The sequence below is a fragment of the Capra hircus genome, chromosome 18, assembly GCF_001704415.2.
Source record: "Capra hircus breed San Clemente chromosome 18, ASM170441v1, whole genome shotgun sequence".
Lineage (NCBI taxonomy): Eukaryota > Metazoa > Chordata > Mammalia > Artiodactyla > Bovidae > Capra > Capra hircus.
This window is the reverse complement of record NC_030825.1, coordinates 55,362,500-55,385,723: the sequence shown is the minus strand read 5'-3', so window position 1 is coordinate 55,385,723 and position 23,224 is coordinate 55,362,500. Positions and strand designations below refer to the sequence as shown.

General features: G+C 49.4%; 2 protein-coding genes across 7 annotated transcripts in view; both read right to left on the bottom strand.

Annotated features, from left to right (window-relative positions):
* DHX34 (DEAH-box helicase 34) overlaps positions 1-8,881 on the bottom strand; it is a 30,927-nt gene extending 22,046 nt beyond the window's left edge. For 3 of the 4 annotated variants that reach the window (XR_001919531.1, XR_001919532.1, XM_018062673.1), the window contains exons 1-4: positions 8,806-8,881; positions 4,895-5,884; positions 3,641-3,952; positions 1,708-1,962 (exon numbers count right to left, since the gene is read on the bottom strand). Coding sequence is in view for 2 of the 4 variants with exons in the window: in XM_018062673.1 (XP_017918162.1) it covers positions 1,708-1,962; positions 3,641-3,952; positions 4,895-5,599 (1,272 nt within the window). In the remaining 2 variants the exon portion in view is untranslated. The other variant, XM_018062674.1, reaches the window with a different exon arrangement.
* C5AR2 (complement component 5a receptor 2) lies at positions 11,657-17,390 on the bottom strand. 3 transcript variants are annotated; one of them, XM_005692667.3, is made up of 2 exons: positions 17,216-17,390; positions 11,657-13,407 (listed from the first exon to the last, which is right to left on the bottom strand). In XM_005692667.3, exon 2 carries the CDS (start codon positions 13,390-13,392, stop codon positions 12,379-12,381), a length of 1,014 nt encoding a protein of 337 aa, XP_005692724.2. In that variant the 5' UTR covers positions 13,393-13,407; positions 17,216-17,390; the 3' UTR covers positions 11,657-12,378. The 3 variants fall into 3 exon arrangements, with proteins under 3 accessions (XP_005692724.2, XP_005692722.2, XP_005692723.2); XM_005692665.3 differs by lacking the exon at positions 17,216-17,390 and adding an exon at positions 16,169-16,362; XM_005692666.3 differs by lacking the exon at positions 17,216-17,390 and adding an exon at positions 15,273-15,642.

Here is a 23,224-nt window from a genome sequence, read left to right as displayed (position 1 = left end):
CAGCAACTACAGCCTGTGCGCCAAATCCACCCTGTGACCTGTTTCTGTGGATCAGATTTAATGGAGCACAGCCTCACCTGGTGAGTCTACAGCTGCTTTCCAGCTGTAACAGCAGGGTAGCTGCGACAAAGACCATATGGCCATGAAACCTGAAGGTTCCGCCCTCTCCACAGAAAGTCTGCCAACAGCTGGTTCAGAGTGTGGGCTCTGATACCAGATTACCGAGTTCCACAGCCTGGCCCTGCCAATCATGTGACTGCCTGAGTGCCTACGCCTCAGTTTCTGCAGCTGTCGAATGGGGACACAGGACCCGGCAGACAGGGTGGCTCAGACACCACCCAGCACAAAACAAGTGCTCTGCACACTTTAGTTGGAACATGCGTTTCCCTGGCCCCCGTCCCAGAATGGGGCTTTCTCAGGTCTCCATCTGCAAAGTCCCTTCTCCCAGGAAGCCTTTCCTGAATCCACCAAGACTCTGCTGTCAGAGTATCCAAGGCTTTCCTCTACTACTTGTAGAATCGTTGATTACATGCCCATCCAGCCCCCAGCAGACCAGCAGCTTGAGGGGAAGCCCCCACTGTGTCCCCAAGGGGCCCCCTGGTGCAAGAGAAGCACTAGGAGGTGCTCAAACGTCGTTTCTTCCCTTTCTTTCTTCTTTTTTTTTTTACTTTTTGGATGTGTTTTGATTTGTTTTTTAACTTTATGGCTGCACCCCACAGCATGTGAGCTCTTAGTTCCCCAGCCAGGGGTGGAACCTGGGTCCCCTGCAGTGGAAGCATGGAGCCTTAACCATAGGACCCGACCACCAGGGAGGTCCCTCAAAGGTTATTTCTTTAATCACTAAATGACATGTGACCTGCAGGGACTCTCCTGGAGGTGATTATGGCAGTCAGCCTCCAGGATGGCCGGGGCAGTCTCACCTCATGGGATTCACAGCCTCACCTGGTACTGTTCCTCTGAACAGGGCAGAGGTGATGGTTTGTGATTTCCACAGCTATGTCATAAAAGATGCTGTGGCTTCTACTTTGGTCTCTTGGGAAGAGCTGGCCACCACACTGTGAGAACTCCCAAGTAGCCCCCTAGAAAGGTCCCCAACCAACAGTCAGCCATGTGAGTGAGTGCTCCATCTCAGAAGAGAATCCTCCAGCCCCAGTCAAGCCTTCAGATGACAGCAGCCCCAGCTGACACCTGACCACGACCTCCTGAGAGACCCTGAGCCAGAACCATCCAGCTAAGCTCCTCCCAGATTCCTGACCGACAGAAACCATGTGAGGCAATGAATGCTACAGGGACCATGCTGCCAGGTCTTGGGGTACTTTGTTAGACCGACAGTGACCCAGAGGCCCGTCCCCCAGCACCCTTCCATTCTAAGCAGGCAGTCTCTTCACCCTTCCCCGCACCTGACTCCCAGATTCCCCCATGCAGGCCTTTGCTCAAGCTAATTCCCCCAACCTGGACTGCCCTCCTTCCTCTTCTACTCAAAATTCTCCTGTCTGCCAAAGCCCAGCTCCAGTGCCCCCCACCTCATCAGGAAGCTCGCCTGACGCATCCTCCCCCAGCTAAACGACGTGAGCGGCCCCTCTCTGCAGCCCACAGCCCGGGGTCGCGGGGTGGCCTCAGTCCTGTCAGCTGCCCCAGCCCAGCCCCTCCTCCTGGGCTACACAGCGAGACGCCCCCTGCCCAACTCCGCCCGGCTGCACTCCACACCTTGTCCTGGTCGGCCACAGAGAGGGCGCTGTGCAGCGGCAGCACCACCCAGCGCTGGGTGTGGCTGGCATAGGTCTGGGCGGGCTCGAGCACAGCGCTGATCTCCGCCATGCCGCTGAGGAACACCAGGAGGTCGCCCCGCTCCTCGGGTGGGTACTTATTGTCGATGGCCTCCAGCACCCTGAGGAAGGGCCTCGGGTCCAGCTTCTCGGACTTGGACGCGGTCGGCTCGGCCTCCTGCGGCTGGTACACGACCTGCGAGGAGACGGCCCCAGGCAGGAGCAGACCTGGTCACTCCAGGGGACAAGGGGGCGGGAGGGCTACAGGCTGATGGAGAGGACGCAGACCAGCCAGGCAGCAGACAGAGGACAGACTGTCTCAAATACTCAGCTTGAAGAGGATGTGAGAAAAGGACAAAGTATCAAGGTAACTAGGAGGTTTCCAGGGTGCTGGTAATGTTTCATGCCTTTTAACCTAGATACTGGCTCCATTCAAGTACTTAAAAAAAATTTTTCTTGTTATTAAAAACTAAACTTTTTTTAAATTTATTTGGCTGTGCCAGGTCTTAGTTGCAGTATGTGAGATCTAGTTCCCTGACCAGGGATCAAACACGTCTCCCCAGCATTGGGAGCTCGGAGTCTTAGCCACTGGGCCGCCAGGAACGTCCCTGTTGAGATATTTAAATTGTGAAAATTAACTGAGCTATACACTTGTGATACACATAAATCTTTTGTAGTTCGAGTATAACTCCAACAATAACAAAATTTTAAGGGGTGGAGTCAGAATTAAAACCCTCACAATCACTTCTCTGAAAGCACCCTCGCTGTTTTTAATGACTACTTAGAAGAAGATTGATGGGCACTGAGATCCAGCAACCACAAGGAACACTGCATTTCCTGCCGCTAGGAGCCTCAGAGCTGTTATCAAGCCTTGGCCCCAAAGAACAAGAGGAAGGAGCGGTTATGAAACCATAAAGGAGAGGACTGCGCGGAGAGGCGTCCTGGGAGGGGGTGTGAGGCCCAGCCCACTGCAGACCTCGAGGGAGGGGGCGGCCTCTCCTTTCCCACTGGCCAAGGAGAAGCCGGGGGAAGCGGGGTCTGTTAGTGCCTGCCGGGGCAGACAGGAAGGTAGGGAAGGGCACAGGAGATCTGGAAGGGCAAACAGAAGCTACCCGGCTCGGTGCCACGTCCATCTGTGAGCAGGATTTGAGTCCTGGCCCTGCCAGTTCCAAGGGATGCTGATAAACACCCTGTAGGGCACAACCAAGAATTATCCAGCCCAAAATATCAACTGTGCTGAGTCCGAGAAACCCTGCCCCGTGAGATGGTAAAGCGATGAGAAAGGAGGAGCTTGGGTCCCTGAATGACCATGTGCAACAGAATTGCCCATCAACCTGGACCAGCCTGGACCAGCTGGTTCTATTCTGTTAGATAAGAAAAATGTCTGTGTTACTTGTGCCTTTAAATTTTGGGCTCTCCTCTAATAAGAACTTAGCACTCTCCCCAGGACACTGCAAACGCCCAGAAAATAGCAGCTTTAAAAAAGAGAGAGAGAGGACTTCCCTGGTGGCACAGTGGATAAAATCTGCCTGCCAATGCAGGGGACATGGGTTCAGTCCCTGGTCTGGGATGATCCCGCGTGCCACGGAGCCACTAAGTCCACGCGCCGAGCTACTGAGTCCGAGCTGCAGAGCCTGTGCTCCGCAACAAGAGAAGCCCCGCAACGAGAAGCTCATGCAATCCTGCAACAGTGCAACAGCCAAACAATAAACACAGAAAAACTTCAAAGAGAGAGAGAGAAGGTCATTAATTAAAGAGACAGGGAACAGAGGAGAGAAGAGAAGCGACAAGTCCAGGCTGGCCAGGGACCAGGTGGGGAGTCTGGGGGTTGGGGGGTGGGGTGGGGGGCGGCGGGAGGCGTGGGCTGCACTGACCGTGATGGGGAAGAGCCGGCCCGGCACCTGCACCACGGGGGCGTTGCCGAAGTAGCTGGAGAAGAGCGAGATGTTGATGGTGGCCGACATGAGGACGACCTTGAGGTCGGGCCGCTGGGGCAGCAGGCGCCGGAGGACCCCCAGGAGGAAGTCGTTGTGGAGGTGCCGCTCGTGCACCTCGTCCACGATCAGCACCTGGTACTGCGGCAGGCTGGGCTCCCGCTGCATCTGCCGGAGGAGCAGCCCCACCGTCAGGAACACGATCTTCGTGGCCGCCGAGCGCGTGCTCTCGAAACGGATCTGGTAGCCGACCTGGAGGTGGGGGGTGGGAGGGGGTGGTCAGAGAGGACCCTGGGCCTGTCCCGTAGCCCCTGACCCTCCCCATATCGAAAACCTGAATAAGTGTCCCACGTTAGAGCCTGGAGACCAACAGGCTTGGGTTCGAATGTCACCTCTGCCACTTAGTGCTGCCGACTTTGGGCAATTCCATCCCGGAGACATATTTTTTCCTTCTAGATGCCCTGAGAATTACATGCGCTAATGCACATAAAGTACTTGGCACGGAGCCTGACGTATGATACTAATTAATTACAATAGTAATGATTAACCTTTCTCCGAGTCCCTTCTATGGACCAGGAACTACTTTAAATCTTTATGTATATCAACTCATTTCATCCTCACAACTACCACACAACGTAAGCACTATTATTACCCTCATCTCACAGCCAGTCATCCAAAGTAAACAGGCTAAAAAATGTTATGGAGAGGAAACATATCTTAACCCCTGCCTTACATCGTACACACATCGATTTCAGATGTGTTTCTCTCGTCAGGGCACTTAGGCTTAGCTGCCCCATAGCATGTGGGATCTTAGTTCCCCAACCAGGGATAGAACCCAAGTCCCCTGTGTTGGAATGTGGATTCTGAACCACTGGACTGCCAGGGAAGTCTCAATAACAATTTTTAAGTGGTTGAGCCAGGATTAGAACCCTAGACATCATTAGTAAGAAACATCCCCATTCTCTTTTTTCTGACTGCCGAAAGACTAAACATTTAGGCATTTCCGATTTTTTTTACAGTACTAAAGTGGCTACTGTTAGCGCCTTTGTCATCTGGACCACATCCAGGCCAATCTACAAAGACATTTCTAGAAGTATTGCTAGGTAAAAGGGCAGTGTTTTCTTAACTTATTGATACTAACTTATCCCACAAGGTTATGCGAGAAAACCTGGAAGTCTGTTCTGCCCCACTTACCTGTGAGCCGTACTGACTGAGGCTCTCGAAGCCAACGCGCTTGGCCAGCGAGACGCAGGCGATTCGCCGGGGCTGGGTGCAGGCCACGTGGCTGCAGCCGGCGGCCAGCAGGTACTGGGGCACCTGGGTGGACTTGCCGCAGCCCGTGTCCCCCGCCACCACCACCACCTGGTGCTCCTTCAGCGTCTGCAGGATGCGGTGCCCGTACTGGGCAATGGGCAGCGCCGCCCGCTCCCGCTGCAGTTTGGCCAGTCGCCCAAACGCCTGCTTCTGGCAGAAGTCCAGGTAGTGCAACAGGGCTCGGCGGAACTCGGACAGTCTCTCCGGGGGCAGGCGCCTGCCGGGCCCCCGAGAGTCCCGAGCGTCTGGGCTGATGAAGGAGAGGTTGATGCGGTCTTGAGGGTCGTAGGTGCGAGGCAGGTCGGCCAGTGCTGGGTGGCTGTGCTTGGGTTGCCTGGCATCTTTCTCCTCCTTCCTGGTGGTCTTGAGATTCTGGAACCTCTGCAAGCGTTCAAAGAACGTCCAAAACTTCTGACACTCCTCAGAACCCTGCTGGATATAATCCTCATCGCCAAAGAAGGCATCCTCGAAGAGGCGCCGTGTCTCGGGACGGTTCCAGTCCCATTTCTCCGGGGCCGCTTCAGGACTGGGAGCCCGGGGTCGGTCCCAGGGACCCCTGCCCTCCCTTGTTCTGGGAGGCGGCATGCCGTGGCCAATCCCAGGGCTGTCACAAAACTGGCCTCAGTTCTGAGCCCCTGGACCAAATATTCGCGGACATTCCCCACTTCCTGCAGTGAGAGGCCCGTGCCTGCAAGGCAGCACTTTCTTCTATAAGAGCTGATCTCCTCTTCAGTGGTGCTACAGGGTCGACACAGGTGTTGGCAGAGCAAATGGCCTGCAGCATCGGTCAGGCTGGTGACGCACAGGGCACCTCACGACTCCTGTGGTGACCTCTGGGATGGGCACAAGTTCATCCTGGGGCTGCAGGCCCTGGATGTTTGCGGGAAAAAAACCAGAAGACAGTCATTTATTAGACACATTTACTGACAGCCTGCTGTTTTGCAAGCACTGGACTAGGGGAAGGGACAGCAATGGGTAAGACCACACTGAGTGCCCACAGGGGGTCCTGCCACCAGACTCTGACAATCCAGAGATGGGGGCAGCAAGAAAGGAAGGCTGGGGGCTGCTTGGGAGTCAGGGAAGGATCCCCAGGAAGGGGATTTTGGACCTGAAGAAATGTAGGTCACATGGCCAGTCAACAGCAGAACTTGGTCATGAGACACCATAACACGAGAGAGGTGTGGTCTGCTGAGTTTCAGGATCCCCGGAAACCCTCTGGAATTCAGTGCCTGATTTTGCGAGTGTTGCCTGGTTTGTTCTTGCCTGCCTGGCACTGCCCGCTTTTTTTCTTTTTGAAAAACAAATGCACCTTCCTTGGGAGAGTAGCCCTTCTTGGAAATCCACATGGTTTCCACTGCCTATAAGTCTGAGAGCTTCTATTGGTTGGGCAAGTGACAAAGGCCTGGCCAATCATGGTACCCTACTCCCCCTTTAACCAGTGACTGGTCTGAGGAGTAGACACACGACCCAAGGAGAGACAGTCAGGGCCTTTCCCGGGAATTTACACTAGGCTGCTAGGACAGAAAAGCTTATCTACTGTTGGCAAAGCAAGGATGATATAAGCAGGAAGCTGTTTGTAGCAGGTCTTAGTCTTTTCCTAGAAATCTTTCCTACAGAAAAGACTGCATGTAGGCACAAGGAGGCACACACAAGGATGGTCACCAAGCAGCCACAAGGAGAGAAGTGGAAGAGGGACAGGGGAGAAGCTTGGCAACACCATTCAGTGCTTGAGTTCCTTCCAAAAGTCCATTTCACCGTTACACAAGAAAATGTCTTTTTGCTTAAGGCCTGGTTTCTCTTAGCTGCCTAACTCCTAACTAATGAAGCACATCCCCTTGTATATGCTATTTTCTGGAGCGAAGCCCACCATTCAGATTCTTAAAGGAGTTTATGATCTTCAAAGGGTCCTAAGGGACTTTCCTGGCAGTCAAGTGGTTGAGCCTCCATGCTTCCAATGCAGGGAGCACAGGTCCAATTCCTGACCCAGAACTAAAAATCCCACATGCTGTGTAGCATGGCCAAAACAGAAAAAAATTTTAATGAAAAAAAAAAAAATTTGACAAAAGGGTCCGAGCCTTCCATGGTAAAAGACTTCAGTCAGGTAGATCTGAATTTCAGCCTCAGCTTTATCATTTACCAGATATGTGTCCACGTGCAAGTTAACTCCTTTGAGGGTTTCTTCATCTGTAAAATGGGAACAATCCTCATCTCAAAACACTGCAATGTTTATTACCTAGCCTGACACCGAGAAGCTAAGCAGCAACTGACATACAAGCCCAGTGCTCTCTCTCCACGATGACTGACAGAGAAAACAGTGAGAGGAACCGCAGGCATACAACCTGGAAAGAATTTTACACTCAAAAGGCCACAGTTCGCCTTGGTTTATTAGCAATGCTTTCTCCTACCCAGCCGTCAGTCTCTAAGGGGCACCACTGAACAGAGTTCAGAGGTTCTATCTCTGTAGTCTCAGAGGGACCCAGACCAACCCAGGGACTTATCAGAGCCAAGTAAGAGCCAGTTGAAGAACCTGTGGACCGGCAGAGCTGTACCCATAAAAGAGTAGCCTTGTGGGGAGTGCCTACCACTTCCTGGTAAACACGTGGGCTGGGCGATGCCATAGCACCTTCAGAGGGAATTCCTGTCTAGGAGGGAACAAAAAGGAAAAGGCCTTGAAAATCTGTTGCCATGCTGGGCCGGTGAGTCTCAGGAAAAAACAGGGACAATGAAATGGAGGGGAGCATTCCTCCCAGGCTGCTAACTGCCTTACCTATGTATGTGGGCCAGAATGGGGGCATCCTTACAGCTCTCAAGGAGTCTAGTCATAGGCTATCTTTTGGACTTCCTGGCTTGACTAAGTTTCTCTCTTACTGTGCCTCTGACCATCTCTTGGCCTGTATTTCCTAGGCTCAAGGCTTTTAGAGATTTTTCTCTACTTCCCTCTCTCTCCTCTCTGGCTCTCCATCTTCAGGTCTCTTGTTTTTTTTTCTGGTCCATCTTGCTCGCCACCCTTAGCTCTCTTCCCTCTCCTTGACTGGTCCCAACTGTTTTCATTGCTCTGATACTCTCCCACCCTGATTCTTTTTTCACTCTGATTTTCTCTCCAACTGTCTTTCTCCATTTGATTCCACTCCTCCTCTTCAGTTTTTCATTTCTCATTTTGTTTGAATTTTTTTTTTTGGTGACTCTCTGTTTTCTTCTCTCTCCATCACTGACTCTTCATTTCTCCATCTAAAATCTGTCACCTAGTTTGAAGCCCTAATAATAGCCAACATTTACCTAGGGCTGACACATATCAGGCACTACTCTACATCACTCATATATATTTATATGCATACGTATACACCATACACACACATATGTACACTTTTCTCAAAACCCTAGTTTCCACCCTCATCGTTCTACTTTCTTTACATCTCCCAAGTTCACGGTGCGATCACACTTCTCTCATGGACCCTGCGAGCCTCTCTCCATCGGATCCATTAGTCTCTCGCCCTCGATCTCTCCAGTTTTCAGCTTCTCTCCTCTCTCAACCTCCCTGTCTCTCAGTCCCTCAGTTTCTCGAAACTCCTTTTTGTGCCTCCATTTCTTTCAACCTCTCTGACCCTCAGTTCTCTTAGCAACGCTCAAGCTTCATCTCCATCTGCTTCTCCCGGCTGCTCGGCTTCCTCCAACACCTTGCCTCATCTCGGGGTCTCCCCGTTCCCGTCAGCCCGCTCCCAAGCTGTCCCCGATCCCGATCGGACTCCAGTCGCCGCCACCACCGCCCCACGCAGCCGCCCCACCCCCCTCACCTCGGTAACCGCCGAGATCTCCTCAACTTCCGGTCCCCAGGACCGCTCACGCGCCCGAAGCCTGTTCTGCGCCTGCGCTCGCCATTCCCACGGCCCCGCCCCGCCCCCACGGCGGACAGAGGAACCAATGAGCAGCTGCGAGCGCCCAAGGCTCACTATGCGCCTGCGTACAGAATGAACAGGCCCCGCCTCGCTTTGGGCGGAGCTTCGGGAGACGCTGCGCCCTCTGGGGGCCAGTGGAGGCGTGACGGTGGAGAATTGGTCTATCCTGCCTCTGAACAGCTAGTTGTATCTGTGGGTCGCTCGGACGCCGGGATTTACCCAAAATAAGACGCTGGCCTGAGCCCAGACACTATCAAAACACCCCCCCCCGTGATTTAGTTATTATAATTCATATTATTAATGTATTAATTACTAATACATTGATGTGTTCAGTTCCATTCACTCGCTCAGTCGTGTCCTACTCTTTGCGACCCATGCACTGCAGCACGCCAGTCTTCCCTGTCCATCACCAACTCCCGGAGCTTGCTCAAACTCATGTCCATCGAGTCAGTGATGCCAGCCAACCATCTCGTCCTCTGTCGTCCCCTTCTCCTGCCTTCAATCTTTCCCAGCATCAGGGTCTTTACATTGATGTATTATAATTCACAATCATTAATGTAACCTGTTCATGTATAATTCACCCTATTACTCATTAATGAATAATACAATTCAACTTCCAAGCTTTCTGTCTTGAAGGTCCTAGGTTCTCCAGAGACAAACACAGGGATTAGATAGTCGGTGAATGTTGAATGAATGACTACTTGCAGGAGAAAAGTGACTCCTCTTTAGTCCTAGATGGGTCAGTCATTGCAGCACTGAGCCTCAGTTTCCCTATTTATCAAACGAAGATAATGCCTACTTTTCAAGATTGTTGAGAAAAACAAATGCAAAAGTATACATACATAAAGTAGCTAAACTTTTTTCACTATTATACATATAGGCGCTTGATAAATGTTTGTTAAGTAGCCCAGTCGTGTCCAACTCTTTGCCACCCGTGAATTGTAGCCTACCAGGCTCCTCCCTCCATGGGATTCTCCAGGCAAGAATACTGGAGTGGGTTGCCATTTCCTTCTCCAGGGGATCTTCCCAACCAAATCTTTCATTTTTTATATCCTTCCCATCATTCTCCTTTTTCCTTTGGATAGCGTCTTGGTTAAGAAGGTACAGCTTTCATTTCTAGAATCAGTTATAGGTACTGAGGATACAGAAATGAACATAACAAAGGAGTTTATGTTTTGGTGAGGGAGACACACATAGATTAAAATAAATATATAGAATGTCAAGCAGAACTGCATTTTCTATGGAGTAAAACAAAGCAGGGAAGGGACAAGGAGTGCTGCTATTTGGTCCAGTGATAGTCAAGAGAAGACATCTCCCAGAAAGTAACATTTAGGCAAAGAGCTAAAAACAGTGTTGCAAGCCATGGGGATCCCTTGGCCAGAGCATTCAAGGCAGATGAATAAACAGAGGCAAAGACTGAAATGACCACATAACTTGGAGGGTTCAAGGGTCAGCAAGCAGGCTTGTGTAGTCGGATGAAGGTTGGAAAACAGTAGGGAATGAGGTGGGAGAGAGGAGGAGGATAGAAGTGTGGACTTTGGCTTCCAATCTGAGTGAGGTGGAATCCATGGGCAGAGTTCCATGTGACTTAGATTTTAACAGAGTCCTCTGGCTCCCATGTGGGGAACAGCCTACAGGGATTCAAGATAGAAGAGGGGCCCAAGGGAGAGGCTGCCACAATAGATGGCTGGACCAGGATGATGGTAGAGAAGATTGATGCTTTAAGATAGAATCTGTAAGGATTGGCTGATAAATTGGTCGTGGACTGTGAATATGAGAGAAACGGAGGTGGCCCAAGGTTCTTGGCCGGAGTGCCTGGAAATAGAGTTGCCATCAACTGGGATGGAAAAGACACAGGAGAACGGCTGAAAGAGAAAATCCATACTTCTGTTTTGAGCATATTAAGTTATTTATTCTACAATGAGTTGGGATGTCAAGGGGTAAGATGTATGTAACTATTGAATCCTTAGGAAGCAATTAGAACATCGAGGGGCCAATTCTTACGTCATTATCAAAAAAAGAAGGGGAAGAAATTGACTAACATCTGCTTAAAATGTACAAAAGAGAACTACAGTTTTTTTTTAATGAAAATGGGAGAAAACAAACAACAAATATGAAGTTAGGAAGAAAATAACCAACTACCAATGCTAAGGATTGAGTAGAAAACGTGAAACTAGTTCTTGGGAAACCTTCTAATTGGAACCCTAAAGAACTTGATACATTCATGCTAAAAATAAACAAAAACCAAAGAACAAACTTGAGAGCAAAAGGAGGAAGTTACAACAAACCAAAAGCAAGGTATTTTTCATGATCAAAGGACTTCTATGGACAGTTGCTCAGAAAGACTCTAAAAGGTTTCATGAAATTGATTCTTTTTAACAAGAAGTAACACTGATCCCACCAAGAAAGGAAAACAAATCTCAAAAAAATACAAAAGACTATTTACAAATGTACAAAGGACTCTCCTAAATGGCACCTGGCCCCAATGGATTACCAGCAAGATTTCTTCCAACTTTTTGTCCCAGGACAGGATTCACTTGATAAGGCAATTTTGGATCATGCATGAGAATTCTGGTGGTTTAGTCTCTTAAATTATGTCCAACTCTTGTGACCCCATGAACTGTAGCCTGCCAGGCTCCTCTGTCCTCTGTCCATGGGATTTCCCAGGTAAGAATACTGGAGTAGGTTGCCATTCCCTTCTCCATGAGAATGCTGAATAAAATATCAAAAAATAAAATATGTCTTGTTGACCTAAGATGTGTCCCTGTATCAGATTTTTTTTTTTTAAGCAACAAAAAGATCTCCATCATTGGGGTAGCTCACAATCTAGTTGGAAGAAAACTCTGTACACAAACATAGTTTGGCTCTTTTTAAAGTTTGGGAAGGGTGGAGGCGAGACAGAAGTTAAACTAGCCCAGATGTTGTCCTTGGAAATTTTACAGGTTAGCTGCGAACGTTTGTTCCAGAAACTTGGAGAACAGAATGTTCTGTTCCCCAGGGAGGGGACTGAATCAGGGAGACCTCCCTGGAGGGAGTACTATTTGAAGAAGGCATTGAAGGAAATTTTCAGTGATCAAGAGCATGGCTACTAGAGTCAGGTAAACATGGGATCCAATCTCAGCTCTGTAATTTCCTTGTGTGTGTGATCTTGGGCAAATGACCTCTGGGTTGTTGTAAGAATTACCTTAAAGGAGAAACTGTGTGTAAAGTGCTGTCCTGGAGTTAAGAAGGTATCACTACAATGTGATTTCAAAGATCTGAACAAGTGATATTCTAGAGCAACCTTGTCCAATAGAACTTCCTGCAATGATGGAAATGTTTTATATCTGCACGGCACATGGCAGGGGCATAACAAATGTTTGTTGAATGAATAAAAACAAATGACAATATCATTAAGCTCTTCGATCCAGCTACGCCTGAAGCCTGTCTTGCAAAATGGGATAGGAGGATAGAAACCGATTTCCCCCTAGCCTACACTTCCATCTCTGAGACCAGGTCGTGGCTAGTCGATTTCTTGCTGACCATACTTTCATCCTCACTCTGTGGCTCCTTCAGGGCCCAGCGACATGCAGCTGGCAGAGACTGGCGGAGTTGAGGCTGCCCAAAATAGAGGAAAAGCATGGGATTGAGGCAGCTGTGAGCAAGGGCCAGGCCCACCACCAAGGGTTCAGCCCGCAGGGCCTGGGCCAGGAGGGTGGAGTGTGGGGCCGCCAAGGTGAGTATCAATCCCAGCGCGTGGTAGGGGGCCCAGCAGACAAAAAACCCCACCACGACGGCCAGGCCCAGTGGCCAGCGGCGTCGGGTAGCACGACACAGGAGGGCACCGTGGCAGGCGACCACGACCACCAGCGGCGCCAGGAAGCCAAAAATAAACCGGGCGGCCGTCACTGAGTTTTCAGCCACGGTCGAGCCACCGTAGTCCACCACACACTCCAGCCGGTGTGGGAAATGCTCCTGATGCAGCCGGCGGTGGATGGCTGAGGGCACAGTGAACAGCAAGGCCAGCCCCCAGCATGTCCCACAGACTGCCCGCACCCTGCACGCCCGCCCGGCTGCCCCCCACCAGGTGGGCCTGAGGGCCAGCAAGCAGAGGTCCATGCTGAGAGTGGCCAGCAGGAGGACGCTGGCATACATGGAGAGCAGGATGACAGAGGGCAGGGTCCGGCAGCCCACTGCCCCGTACAGCCAATGGCCCTTGTGGGCGACCGACACCGCCAGGATGGGGAGAGACAAACAGCAGAGCAGGTCTGCTACGGCCAGTTGGAGGAACCAGATGGCACTGACCCTCTGGCGGGCCTCTTTCCAGGTCACCCAGGCCATCATGGCATTGCCCGGCACCCCGACCAGGAAGACGGCGGCATACAGCAGGAGTGGGGTCGCGTGGAGGAGGTCAATGGAGATGCAGGCGCCGTCAGCGCAGTCCACCGGGAGATCCGGAAGGTCGCCGTAATCCCCATACTCGTTGCCAAGAGAAGTGTTCTCCATCCAGGCTGCAGACACCTGGGAAGGCGAGCAATGGTGTGAAAACTCAGAGACGAAAACTGTCAGGCCCTCGGAATCCTAGTGGATAGGAACCTCAGCCCATTAGCATCTCGGAAACCAGGACAGGACGTTAGAATTCCAGTGCAGGGCCTCCCTGGTGGCCCAGTGGTAACGAATCCACCTGCCAATGCAGGAGACACGGGTTCGATCCCTGGTCCGGGAAGATCTCACATGCCACTAATCCCGTGCTCCACAACTACTGAGCCTGTCTGTGCTCTAAAGCCCAGAAGCCACAATTACTGAGCCCGTGATCCGCAACAAGAGAAGCCACTGCAATGAGAAGCTGGGGCTCCGGAACGGAAAAGTAGTCCCTGCTCACAGCAACTAGAGAAAAACCTGCAGAGCAACAAAGACTGAACACAGTCAAAATGAATAAAGCTATAAGAAAAAAAGAACTCCGGCACATTAGAATCTTGGAATTCTAAAATGTTACAGTGTAAGAGCCCCAGCTTATTAACGTCTTGGAATTCTAGAATATTACCATGTTAGAATTCTAACATGCTAAAAATCTTAGAATTCCAAAATACTAAATTCTTAGAATTTAGTAGCTAGCTAGCCATTTATTGCTTGGCATTCTAGACCAGCCCCGTCCAATCGAACTTTCAATGTTGATGGAAATAGTCCATATCTGTGGTCCAATACAGTAACCGCCAGCCACATGTGGCTACCGAGTATTTGAAATGGGAGCCAGGGTAACTGAGAAACTAAACTTTCTATCTTATTTCATTTTCATTGATTTAAATAGCTACACGTGAATGGTGGCTCTAATGAAGCTCCAGAGCATTGACCACTAGCCAGTTAGCAAACTGGAACTCTAGAATCTAAACTATTGGAACTTGAATATTCATTGAGATGAATGTGAAAGTGTTAATCATTCAGTCGTGTCCGACTCAGTGTGATCCCATGGATGGCATGTAGCCCGCCAGGCTCCTCTGTCCATGGAATTCTGCAGGCAAGAATACTGGAGTGGGCTGCCCTTCCCTTCTCCAGGGGATCTTCTCAACCCAGGGATCGAACCCAGGTCTCCTGCATTACAAGGAATTTTTAATTCCTTATAGTGGAACTTTAAATGAGGGGTCAAGGAAGGCCTCTCTGAAAAGGTGACATTTGAGCAAAACCAGAAAGGGGGGGATGGAGGGCAGGAGGAGAAGGGGGGGTGGGGGAACAGAGGATGAAATGGTTGGATGACATCATCGACTCAATGGACATGAGTTTGAACAGACTCTGGGAGATAGTGAAGGACAAGAAAGCCTGGTGGGCTGCAGTCCGTGGGGTTGAAAATAGTCAAACAGGGACTGGACAACAAGAAAGGAGGTGGGGAGGGAGCTGTGCCGTGATCTGGGAGAAGTGAATCCCAGGCAGAGGAAAGAGCCAGTGCAGGTGCCCTAAGGCGGGGACAGGATGGTACACGTTAGAACTCCATCTCCTGTGGAATAGATGGGAGGTAAAAACAGAGGTATCAGTGCCTATGTAGGTACTGTAAGCTCCTCATCTTTTATTCTGCATGGGACGGGAGCCATGGGAAGGTGCTGAGCAGAGAAATGACATTGTCTACCATAGAATGCGAATCATAACTACTACTACAACCCAGGTCTCCCGTGTTGCAGGCAGACTCTTTACCATCTGAGCCATCAGGAAATCCCCTTTCATTATTATCATTATTAAGCACCATCTAATGAGTACTTTGTGTTCTGTGCCAGGCATTGCTCCAAGCCCCTTTACATATTATATCATTTAGTCCTTACAACAACCCTCCAGTTTTCACATCATTGTTAGACCCATTCTGCAGACAAGAAAACTGAGGCCATAGAGAAGGAACTTACCGAAGGCGGCGCAGCTAAGCAAGTAACAGAGCTGAATTTCAAACTGTGTTAGTTAGTCCCGCTCTGAAACTCCAGGCCCTAGAACATCATCATCCAAAAGTCTTAGGTTCAGGAGAGTTGGAAGGCCGGACAGCCAGTGACCCTGAGCAGACCCGGCCTCTGTGACTCTGAGTGCACAGTTTCGGCCGGCTCTCTCTCTGGGTTTCCTCATCTGAGAAGCTAGTCACGGAGATGAGCCTACCTCACCAGTTTGGGGAGGCTTTGAAGAGTCAATATCTGTAAAGCTTGTGACATGGATCAAGGGCTCAGGTAGAAAATAAACTCGTCCGCATGATGTCATAATAACCTGACCCTGCGGCTCTCTGCTGACTCTTTTGGGCTGACTGGCCCTACGAAGGGCATCAGCTGGAGTTGACACAACAGGAAGGGCAGAAGGGAAGTTGGGGCACTCCCCTTCCCCCCTTCCATGCCAAGTAGCTACTAAAAGGGCAAGCCATTGTGTGTGTGTGTGTGTGTGTGTGTGTGTGTGTGTGAAGTTTAGCACCTCGCTTTCATATTATTTTCATCTCTAACATGAAGCTATGTGCAGGCTTTAAAAATTCAAACCCTCAGGACTTCCCTGTGTGGTCCAGTGGTTAAGATTCCACACTGCTTCAGCAGGGGGCAAGAGTTCAATCCCTGGTTGGGGAACTAAGATCCCACACATGCTATACAGCGCGGCCCCAAAAAAGAAGTAGTATAGAATCTCAGGCCCATCCCCAGACCTACCAAATCGGAATCTGCATTTCAACAGAATAAAAATTCAAGCCCTCACCAGCTGTGTGGCTTCGGGCAAACCACCAAACCTCTCTTTGTTGCAGCTTCCTCGTCTTCAAAAATGAGAACAATAGACTCACCTTAGAGGGTGTTAGGAGAGTTCATCAACTTAATAGGCATGGAGAGCTGAGCGCATCCACCATGAGCGTTGGAAGTGTGTTGGCCGCTTAGCCCCAGATCCACGTGCACCCTCTCCCGACACCCTGAGACTCCACCCTTCCCAGGTCTTCCTGGTTCAAATCTGAGTTTTGCCTGTGTAAGCAACTCAGTCAATGCTATTTCCCTTTTAACACATTAAACAGAAATCCAAACACTCCCTGTGCCATTGCTTAATCTTTTCCATTTAATGTGTCTCAGATTTACTTTCCCTATCTGGACACAAATCAACTCATTTCTTCATAATAAGGTCAAAATCAATCCCCAGTCTGGGCGTGTCATGCTTATTAACCAGCCACAGACTAAAGGACATTTAAGGAGTATCGTGGATGGTATTATTATCTTTTGATTTTATACACCAAAAAAATTGTATTTCTATATTTATACCTATGTGTGTGCTTAGTCACTCAGTCACGTCCATTTCTTTGCGACCCCATGGACTGCAGCTGCCAGCATCCTCTGTTCATGGCGATTCTCCAGACAAGAATACTGGAGTGGGTTGCCAAGCCCTCCTCCAAGAGATCTTCCCAATCGAGGGATTGAACCCAGGTCTCCTGCATGGCAGGCAGATTCTTTACCCACTGAGCCACCAGGGAAGCCCAAGAACACTGGAGTGGGTAGCCGAACTCTTCTCCAGGGGATCCTCCCAGCCCAGAAATCGAACTGGGGTCTCCTGCATTGCAGGAGGATTTTTTTTACCAAATGAGCTACCTGAGTATGACAATGTTCCTGAGCTCAGGAAGCTCACCTGAGTGTGATAATATTAATATATGGGGATCCTTCAACAGAAGCTTTCTGTGGACCTGCTCGAGTAAATTCCAAGAGTCTGGGATTCTGATGCGAATTCCACTGCGATGGTATTAAGACTCCACTTCTGAAATTCTAGTTCTGATTCCCAGATGCTGAAAATAATGAGTCTATATAACCAGGACTGGGGAAATGCCCCCCTCCCTTCTTCCCTCCATCCTTACCGTCTCTTGAGGAATGGTCCCCAGTTGGGCCAGATGCCACGGCAGGGGGCAAGATCCAGGCTGACGGCCAAGACCTTCTGAAGTCTCTCCCCGCCGCGTCTGGCAGCTAATGAATTCCTGCGAGCTGGTTCCCAGAGCTCCTAGGGGACTCCGCCGGGCACTGTCACCTCACAGGTCCCAGCCAACGCTCTTAAGCAGGGAAAAACAGGATTGGCCTTTTCCTACTGCCGCTAGCATCTGTCCCGGATTCTTCCCATGACTCACACATCCCAAAATTACCGGGCAGCGGGCAAAGGTGGGTGGGAGCTGACCCTGTGTCCCCAGCACCAATCTCCATGTCACCAGCTTCCTGGAAGCCAGATCTACATGTGGCTTGACCTTTGGGGTCTGGGGGTCTTGGCCTAGACTCGCTGTCCCAGCAGGGCCCTCTGAGGTCTTCCCCACCAAGTCCCTACAGCCCACTACCCCCACCCACTCTCAGACTCCAACTCAGCCCCTCCCCTCCCCTCTGCCCTTTGCAGAGCCTTGAAGACCAGTATACCTCCCGCCTCCCACGTTCTGAGGGAGACAGCTCAAGGTCACAGCCTCCAGTAAAAGGCCAAGGGTGCTCAGCACAGGGCCCGAGGAGTCAGAGGCAGACAAAACACAAACAAGTCCTATCTGCTCTGTGGGCCTTGGTTTTCCCTCTTTAAAATGGGAAGATTTGGGGGATGTCCCTGGTGGTTCAATGGTTAGAAGACTGTGCTTTCGCTTCCGAGGCTCGAGGTTCGATCCTGGGTCAGGAGTCTATGATCCTGCAAGCTGCACAACTTGGCCAAAAGCTTAACAAAAAATAATAATAAGTAAAATGGGAAGATTTTGAGCATAGTGGTTCCTAACCTCTCTCCCAGCCTAGCACAGAGTCTGAGAACATGGATTTGAGAGCCAGAGCAATAGGATACATATTCTAGGTTCCCCATTGACAAGCTGCTTGGGCCTCAACCCTTCTGAGCCTCAACTTCCTCATCTGTGACATGGACATTTTAGCTATGAACATTAAATGGATGAAGAGATTTAAAATATACATGCACAATAGCGCCTGGCACACAGGAGATGCTGTGTACACATTTGTTAAATTAGGAACAATAAAAAGCATATGTTATCAATTCTTAAAAGCTACATTTTAGGGAGAAAGGCTTAGCAAGAGGAAATGACCCTTATTCCAGACTCAGAATCCTTTATTCAGTGGTTTTGGTGTTTGCGCCACTGTGTGCGTGCTTCAGAGGTTGAAGGGATATATTTATACATTTCTTTTGTTGTTGTTTGGAGAAGAAACTCTCGTTGGTAGCGGAAGTTGTTTTGGGGTCAAGAGACAGTAACTCTCAGTGTGAGCAGGGGTGTCTCTGGGCGACTTAGTCTTGGCTGAGCCTGACCTAGACCACTCCCTCTCACCACCTTCGTCCCCCACATCCCACCAGCCCTAAGCTCCCCGTGGGAAAAGTAACATGGGAGAAGTCCCAGAGGGTGGGGGCAGGTATGGGAGAGGACACTGTCCTTTATGAGCTCAAACCTCCTCTGATCTTGCGGTTACAGAATGTATTTCTCAGATCACTTAAACTGCTTGATCACCGAGTCCCAGGCAACTGTTTCTCGGATTCTAGGAAGCTAAGGTTTGCCACTGTCTCTGGAGCTGGAGGTTCTTATCTGGGGAGCGGGGGGATGCTGTGAATGGAGACAGGGACACAGATGTTATGAAAAGTTGGGGGGTCGTTTAGGGAGTGGGGTTCCTTTTATAGATGCCCTATGAGATGCTGAGTATCGGCCCCTCAACACTGGATACAATGAGGACATCTTAGAAGTCCGATTATTTGGGGCCCCATGGACTGTAGCTTGCCAGGCTCGTCTGCCCATGGAATGTTCCAGGCGCGAATACTGCAGTGGGTTGCCATGCCCTCCTCCAAGGGGATCTTCCTGACCCAAGGTTGGAACCCTCATCTCTTATGTCCCCTGAGTTGTACGGCAGATTCTTTACCATTAGCACCACCTGGGAAGCCGTCTAGAAGTTTGCTCAATTCACCCATATGAAATTTGTCATTTTTTGTGAGTCATAATAGGTTGAAGTCTGGCAAATCTGTGGCAACGGAAAGCAGATTAGTGATGACCATAACCTGAGGGGAAGTGGGGGATGTGAATGGAAAGTTACTGCTTAATGGGTTCTTCCTTTGGGGGTGATGAAAATGTTCTACACAGACTTCCCTGGTGGTCCAGAGATTTAGACTCCATGCTCCCCATGCAGGGGTCGCGAGTTCAATCCCTGGTTAGGGAACAAGATCCCACATGTTGCACAGTATGGCATATATATACATATATATATATATAAAATATTAAATTTTCAAAATAAAATGTGTTTTTTTTTTAAAAGAAAGTGTTCTGGAACTAGTTACATACAATAGTCTGTTATAAATAGTACTAGTTAGAAATAGTCAGAGTTGCACAACATGGCGGAAATAATAAGCTGTTATACCCCCTCACCCCAAAACAGGATGAAGTCTGGTAATTTCATAAAGTTCAGCCTAATGGGACTTCTCTAGTGGTTCAGTTGGTAAAGAATCCACCTGTAAAATGCAGGAGGCCAGGGTTCAATCCCCAGGCCCGTTAGATCCCCTGGAGAAGGAAATGGAAACCCACTGCAGTATTCTTGCCTGGAGAATCCCAGGGACAGAAGAGCCCGGTGGGCTACAGTCCATAGAGTCACAAGAATCAGACATAACTTGGCGACTAAACCACCACACCAGGGCCTAATAGAATTCCAGAAGCCCAAGAGGGTGAGTGGCCCAGACGGGGAAACCAGTCTCTTTTGAATAATATATATTATTACAAGATATCTGATGCATGAAAAAGAGTGTCTGTAACGTGCGAAGTGAAAAGTACCACAAAACAAGCAGCTGTAAAAATCACCACCCAGCTTAGAATCTGAATTTCTAGCTCAAGAGCAAATTTTTGGTGAGGGAACTGAGAGTAAGTATGCTAGCTTTTGCTGGTCAAGAGGCCATTCATATTCTCTGGCAGAATGAAGGTGGCCACAGACTGAATGGCATGGCTGTGTTCCAATAAAACTTTATTCACAAAAACAAGCAACAGGCAGGATTTGGTGATGGCTGACTAGGTCAAAGACTCTGAAGCCTAAATTGTTGAAATCACAGACTCTCAGAACATTGGAATCACAGGCTTCTTGACCCAAGGGATCCTACAATGTTAGCCACACACTATTTGAATCACAGGATTCTAGAATGTCACACCAGAATCTTCGCATGTTAGAAGTACGAACTCCAGCAATTAGATGTTAAATTTTTGTGGATGATCTGAACATTAATCAAGGAATTATATAGCCCTGAGCTGTCCAATACAGTAGCCACTGGCTGCATGAGGCTACTGAGCATTTTAAATGAGGTGGATTCTAAATGAGAGCTGCTGTGAGTGAAAGCTACATACCAGATTTCAAAGACTTGGTGTGAAGAAAAATCAAGAATGTGAACTCTCTCAATAACTTTTTGTACTGATCATATTTTGAAATGACAGTACTTGAAATATATTCGGTTCAGTAAAATATAACATTCAATTATTTTACCTGATTCGTTTTGCTTCTCTTTGCTTGCTGCTGAAAAAAATCTAAAATTATGTGTGTGGTTCACATCATATTCCTTTCAGACAACACGAATCTGAAGTAATACCATCCTGGAGGTTGGAGATGGGGTAATTGAGAAGGTCATATGGCCCAGATGCAGAGGATTTGGGAGCTCTGCCCTCCCAGCTTGGCCAAACCCATCATCCACTTCCTTTCCCCACCACTTCCTCTTTGGTACTTGTTGACCCAGCAGATTCCTTGGGCTCCCGATTTCGCAATCGCCTAGCCCATCAATCCACTTCCCTCCTGGGCAGCGCTGATCAACACCAGGCCTTAGAAAAGCCACTTGGATCCCACATGTTGGTATCCAAGTTTTTCTAGAAGACCACTGTGAGGCCCAGGTTCTGGGAAGCAACTCCTCTCCAAATCAGGGTGAAGGAAAGGACCCCACTGCCTACAGCTTATTCCCCCAACCTAGGAAAGCCTGAGGGTGGCCAGGAACAGGGATGGAGTACAGGGATGGGGAGATGGGAGGAAGAAGTCAGGGAGGGCTTCCTGGAGGAGGCTGCACCCTGAAGGAAGGTAGAACAGCAACAGGGGTGGTCTTTTAAAAACAGACCAGGCAGCGAGAGACCAGGCAGCAGAAAAGGCAAGGACCCAAGTGGGAGAGGATGGAGGGCTTGAACCAGGAAAGATGTGGAATGGGAAGAGGGTGGCTTCCAGAGTGGGTCCCAACTGAGGCTTAGGTGACTATATGGACCGTGGGGGCAAGCCCTTGAGTAGGGTATGAGAAGGGAAGGGGAAGTTTGGGAGAAGACACTGAGATCATTTTGAGTGAGGTAGGTGTAGAGGCCAGACCCTAAAGAGAGTGAGAGAGCTGGGAAGGTACTGGATGACATCACAAAAGTAAGACACACGTTCAAGAGAACTCTAGAAAGCCAACATTTAAGGGCAGAAGAAGAAAGTCTGTAGAAGAGGCTGAGAAAGATCATGCTGAAAGTGAGAGATTAACCAGCCCACCTGGAACAAGCCAGGGAGGGGCCCAAGTGGCTGGGAGGAAGGCGGAAGGAGGCAAGTGGGCTGTCCAGGTAGAAGGGACCTCTAAGGTCACAAGCATCTTTATGGGGGTATCAGAGCAGAAGGTAGCTGGGGCTCAGTTCTTCCCTCAATGACCTTGCTGCCAGAGGGTCTGTATGGGTACCAACATTTACTATCAAAACGCACGCACAACCTTTTCTGGAAGTCCTGCCAAGCACCTGGCACTCTAGGTGCTCACACAGCATCTTCTAATAAAATCGTCCCCAGGGCAGACACGACAACATGGTAATAGCAGGATTCAGCTGCAGTTCTCATCAGAGTCAGATAACATCCACGCCCAGTGCCCCATGCTGAGGCTGCTCCCTAGACTCAGCCAGCTCTTGCAAAGAGAAAGAAGGAGCTGATATCTACGTGACTGTCGTATTCAGGGGCCACCACCTCTGTGTGGCTCCCTGGGCACTTGAAATATGCCAGTCTGAATGGAGATGTACTGTGAGTGTAACTCACACCCAGGATTTTGAAGACTTAGTACCCACCCTACCCCCCCCCAAAAAAAGTAAATTGGTACAGCCACTATGAAGAACAGTATGGAGGTTCCTTAAAAAAAAAAAAGAAACCTAAAAGTAGAATTGCCATATGACCCAGCAATCCTGCTTCCAGGCATATGTCTGGAGAAATCTCTAATTTGAAAAGACACACGCACCCTAATGTTCATAACAGAAGTGTTCACAGAAGTCAAGTCATGGAAGTTACCTAAAGGTCCACTGACAGATGAAAGGATGAAGAATATGTGGTATATAAATACATACACTGGGATATTACTCAATCATAAACTAAAACGAAATGAAGCCATCTGCAGCAACATGGATGGGCCTAGAGATGACCCTACTAAGTGGAGTAAATCAGGGAGAGAAATACAAGTATCATATGACGGCAGTTGCGGGTGGAACCAACAAAAGTCACACGAATGAGCTTATTTACAAAGCAAAAGTAGACTCGCAGCCATAGAAAACAGATTTATGGTTACCAGGAAGGAGAGCAGGGCGCAGAGGAGAGAGATAAATTAGGAGTCTGGGATTAACACATACACGTGAGTGCATGCGTAGTCGTGTCCAACTCTTTGCCACCCCACGGACTATAGCTCACCAGGCTCTTCCGTCCATGGAGTTTTCCGGGCAGGAATATTGAAGCAGCTTGCCATTTTCCTACTCCAAGGGATCTTTCCAACCCAGGGATCAAACCCACATCTGTGTCTCCTGAATTGACAGGTAGATTCTTTACCACTGCGCCACGTGGGAAGCTCTTAACATATGAGCCATTGCCTTCTCCAATATGCACGCTGCTGCTGCTACTGCTGCTGCTGCTAA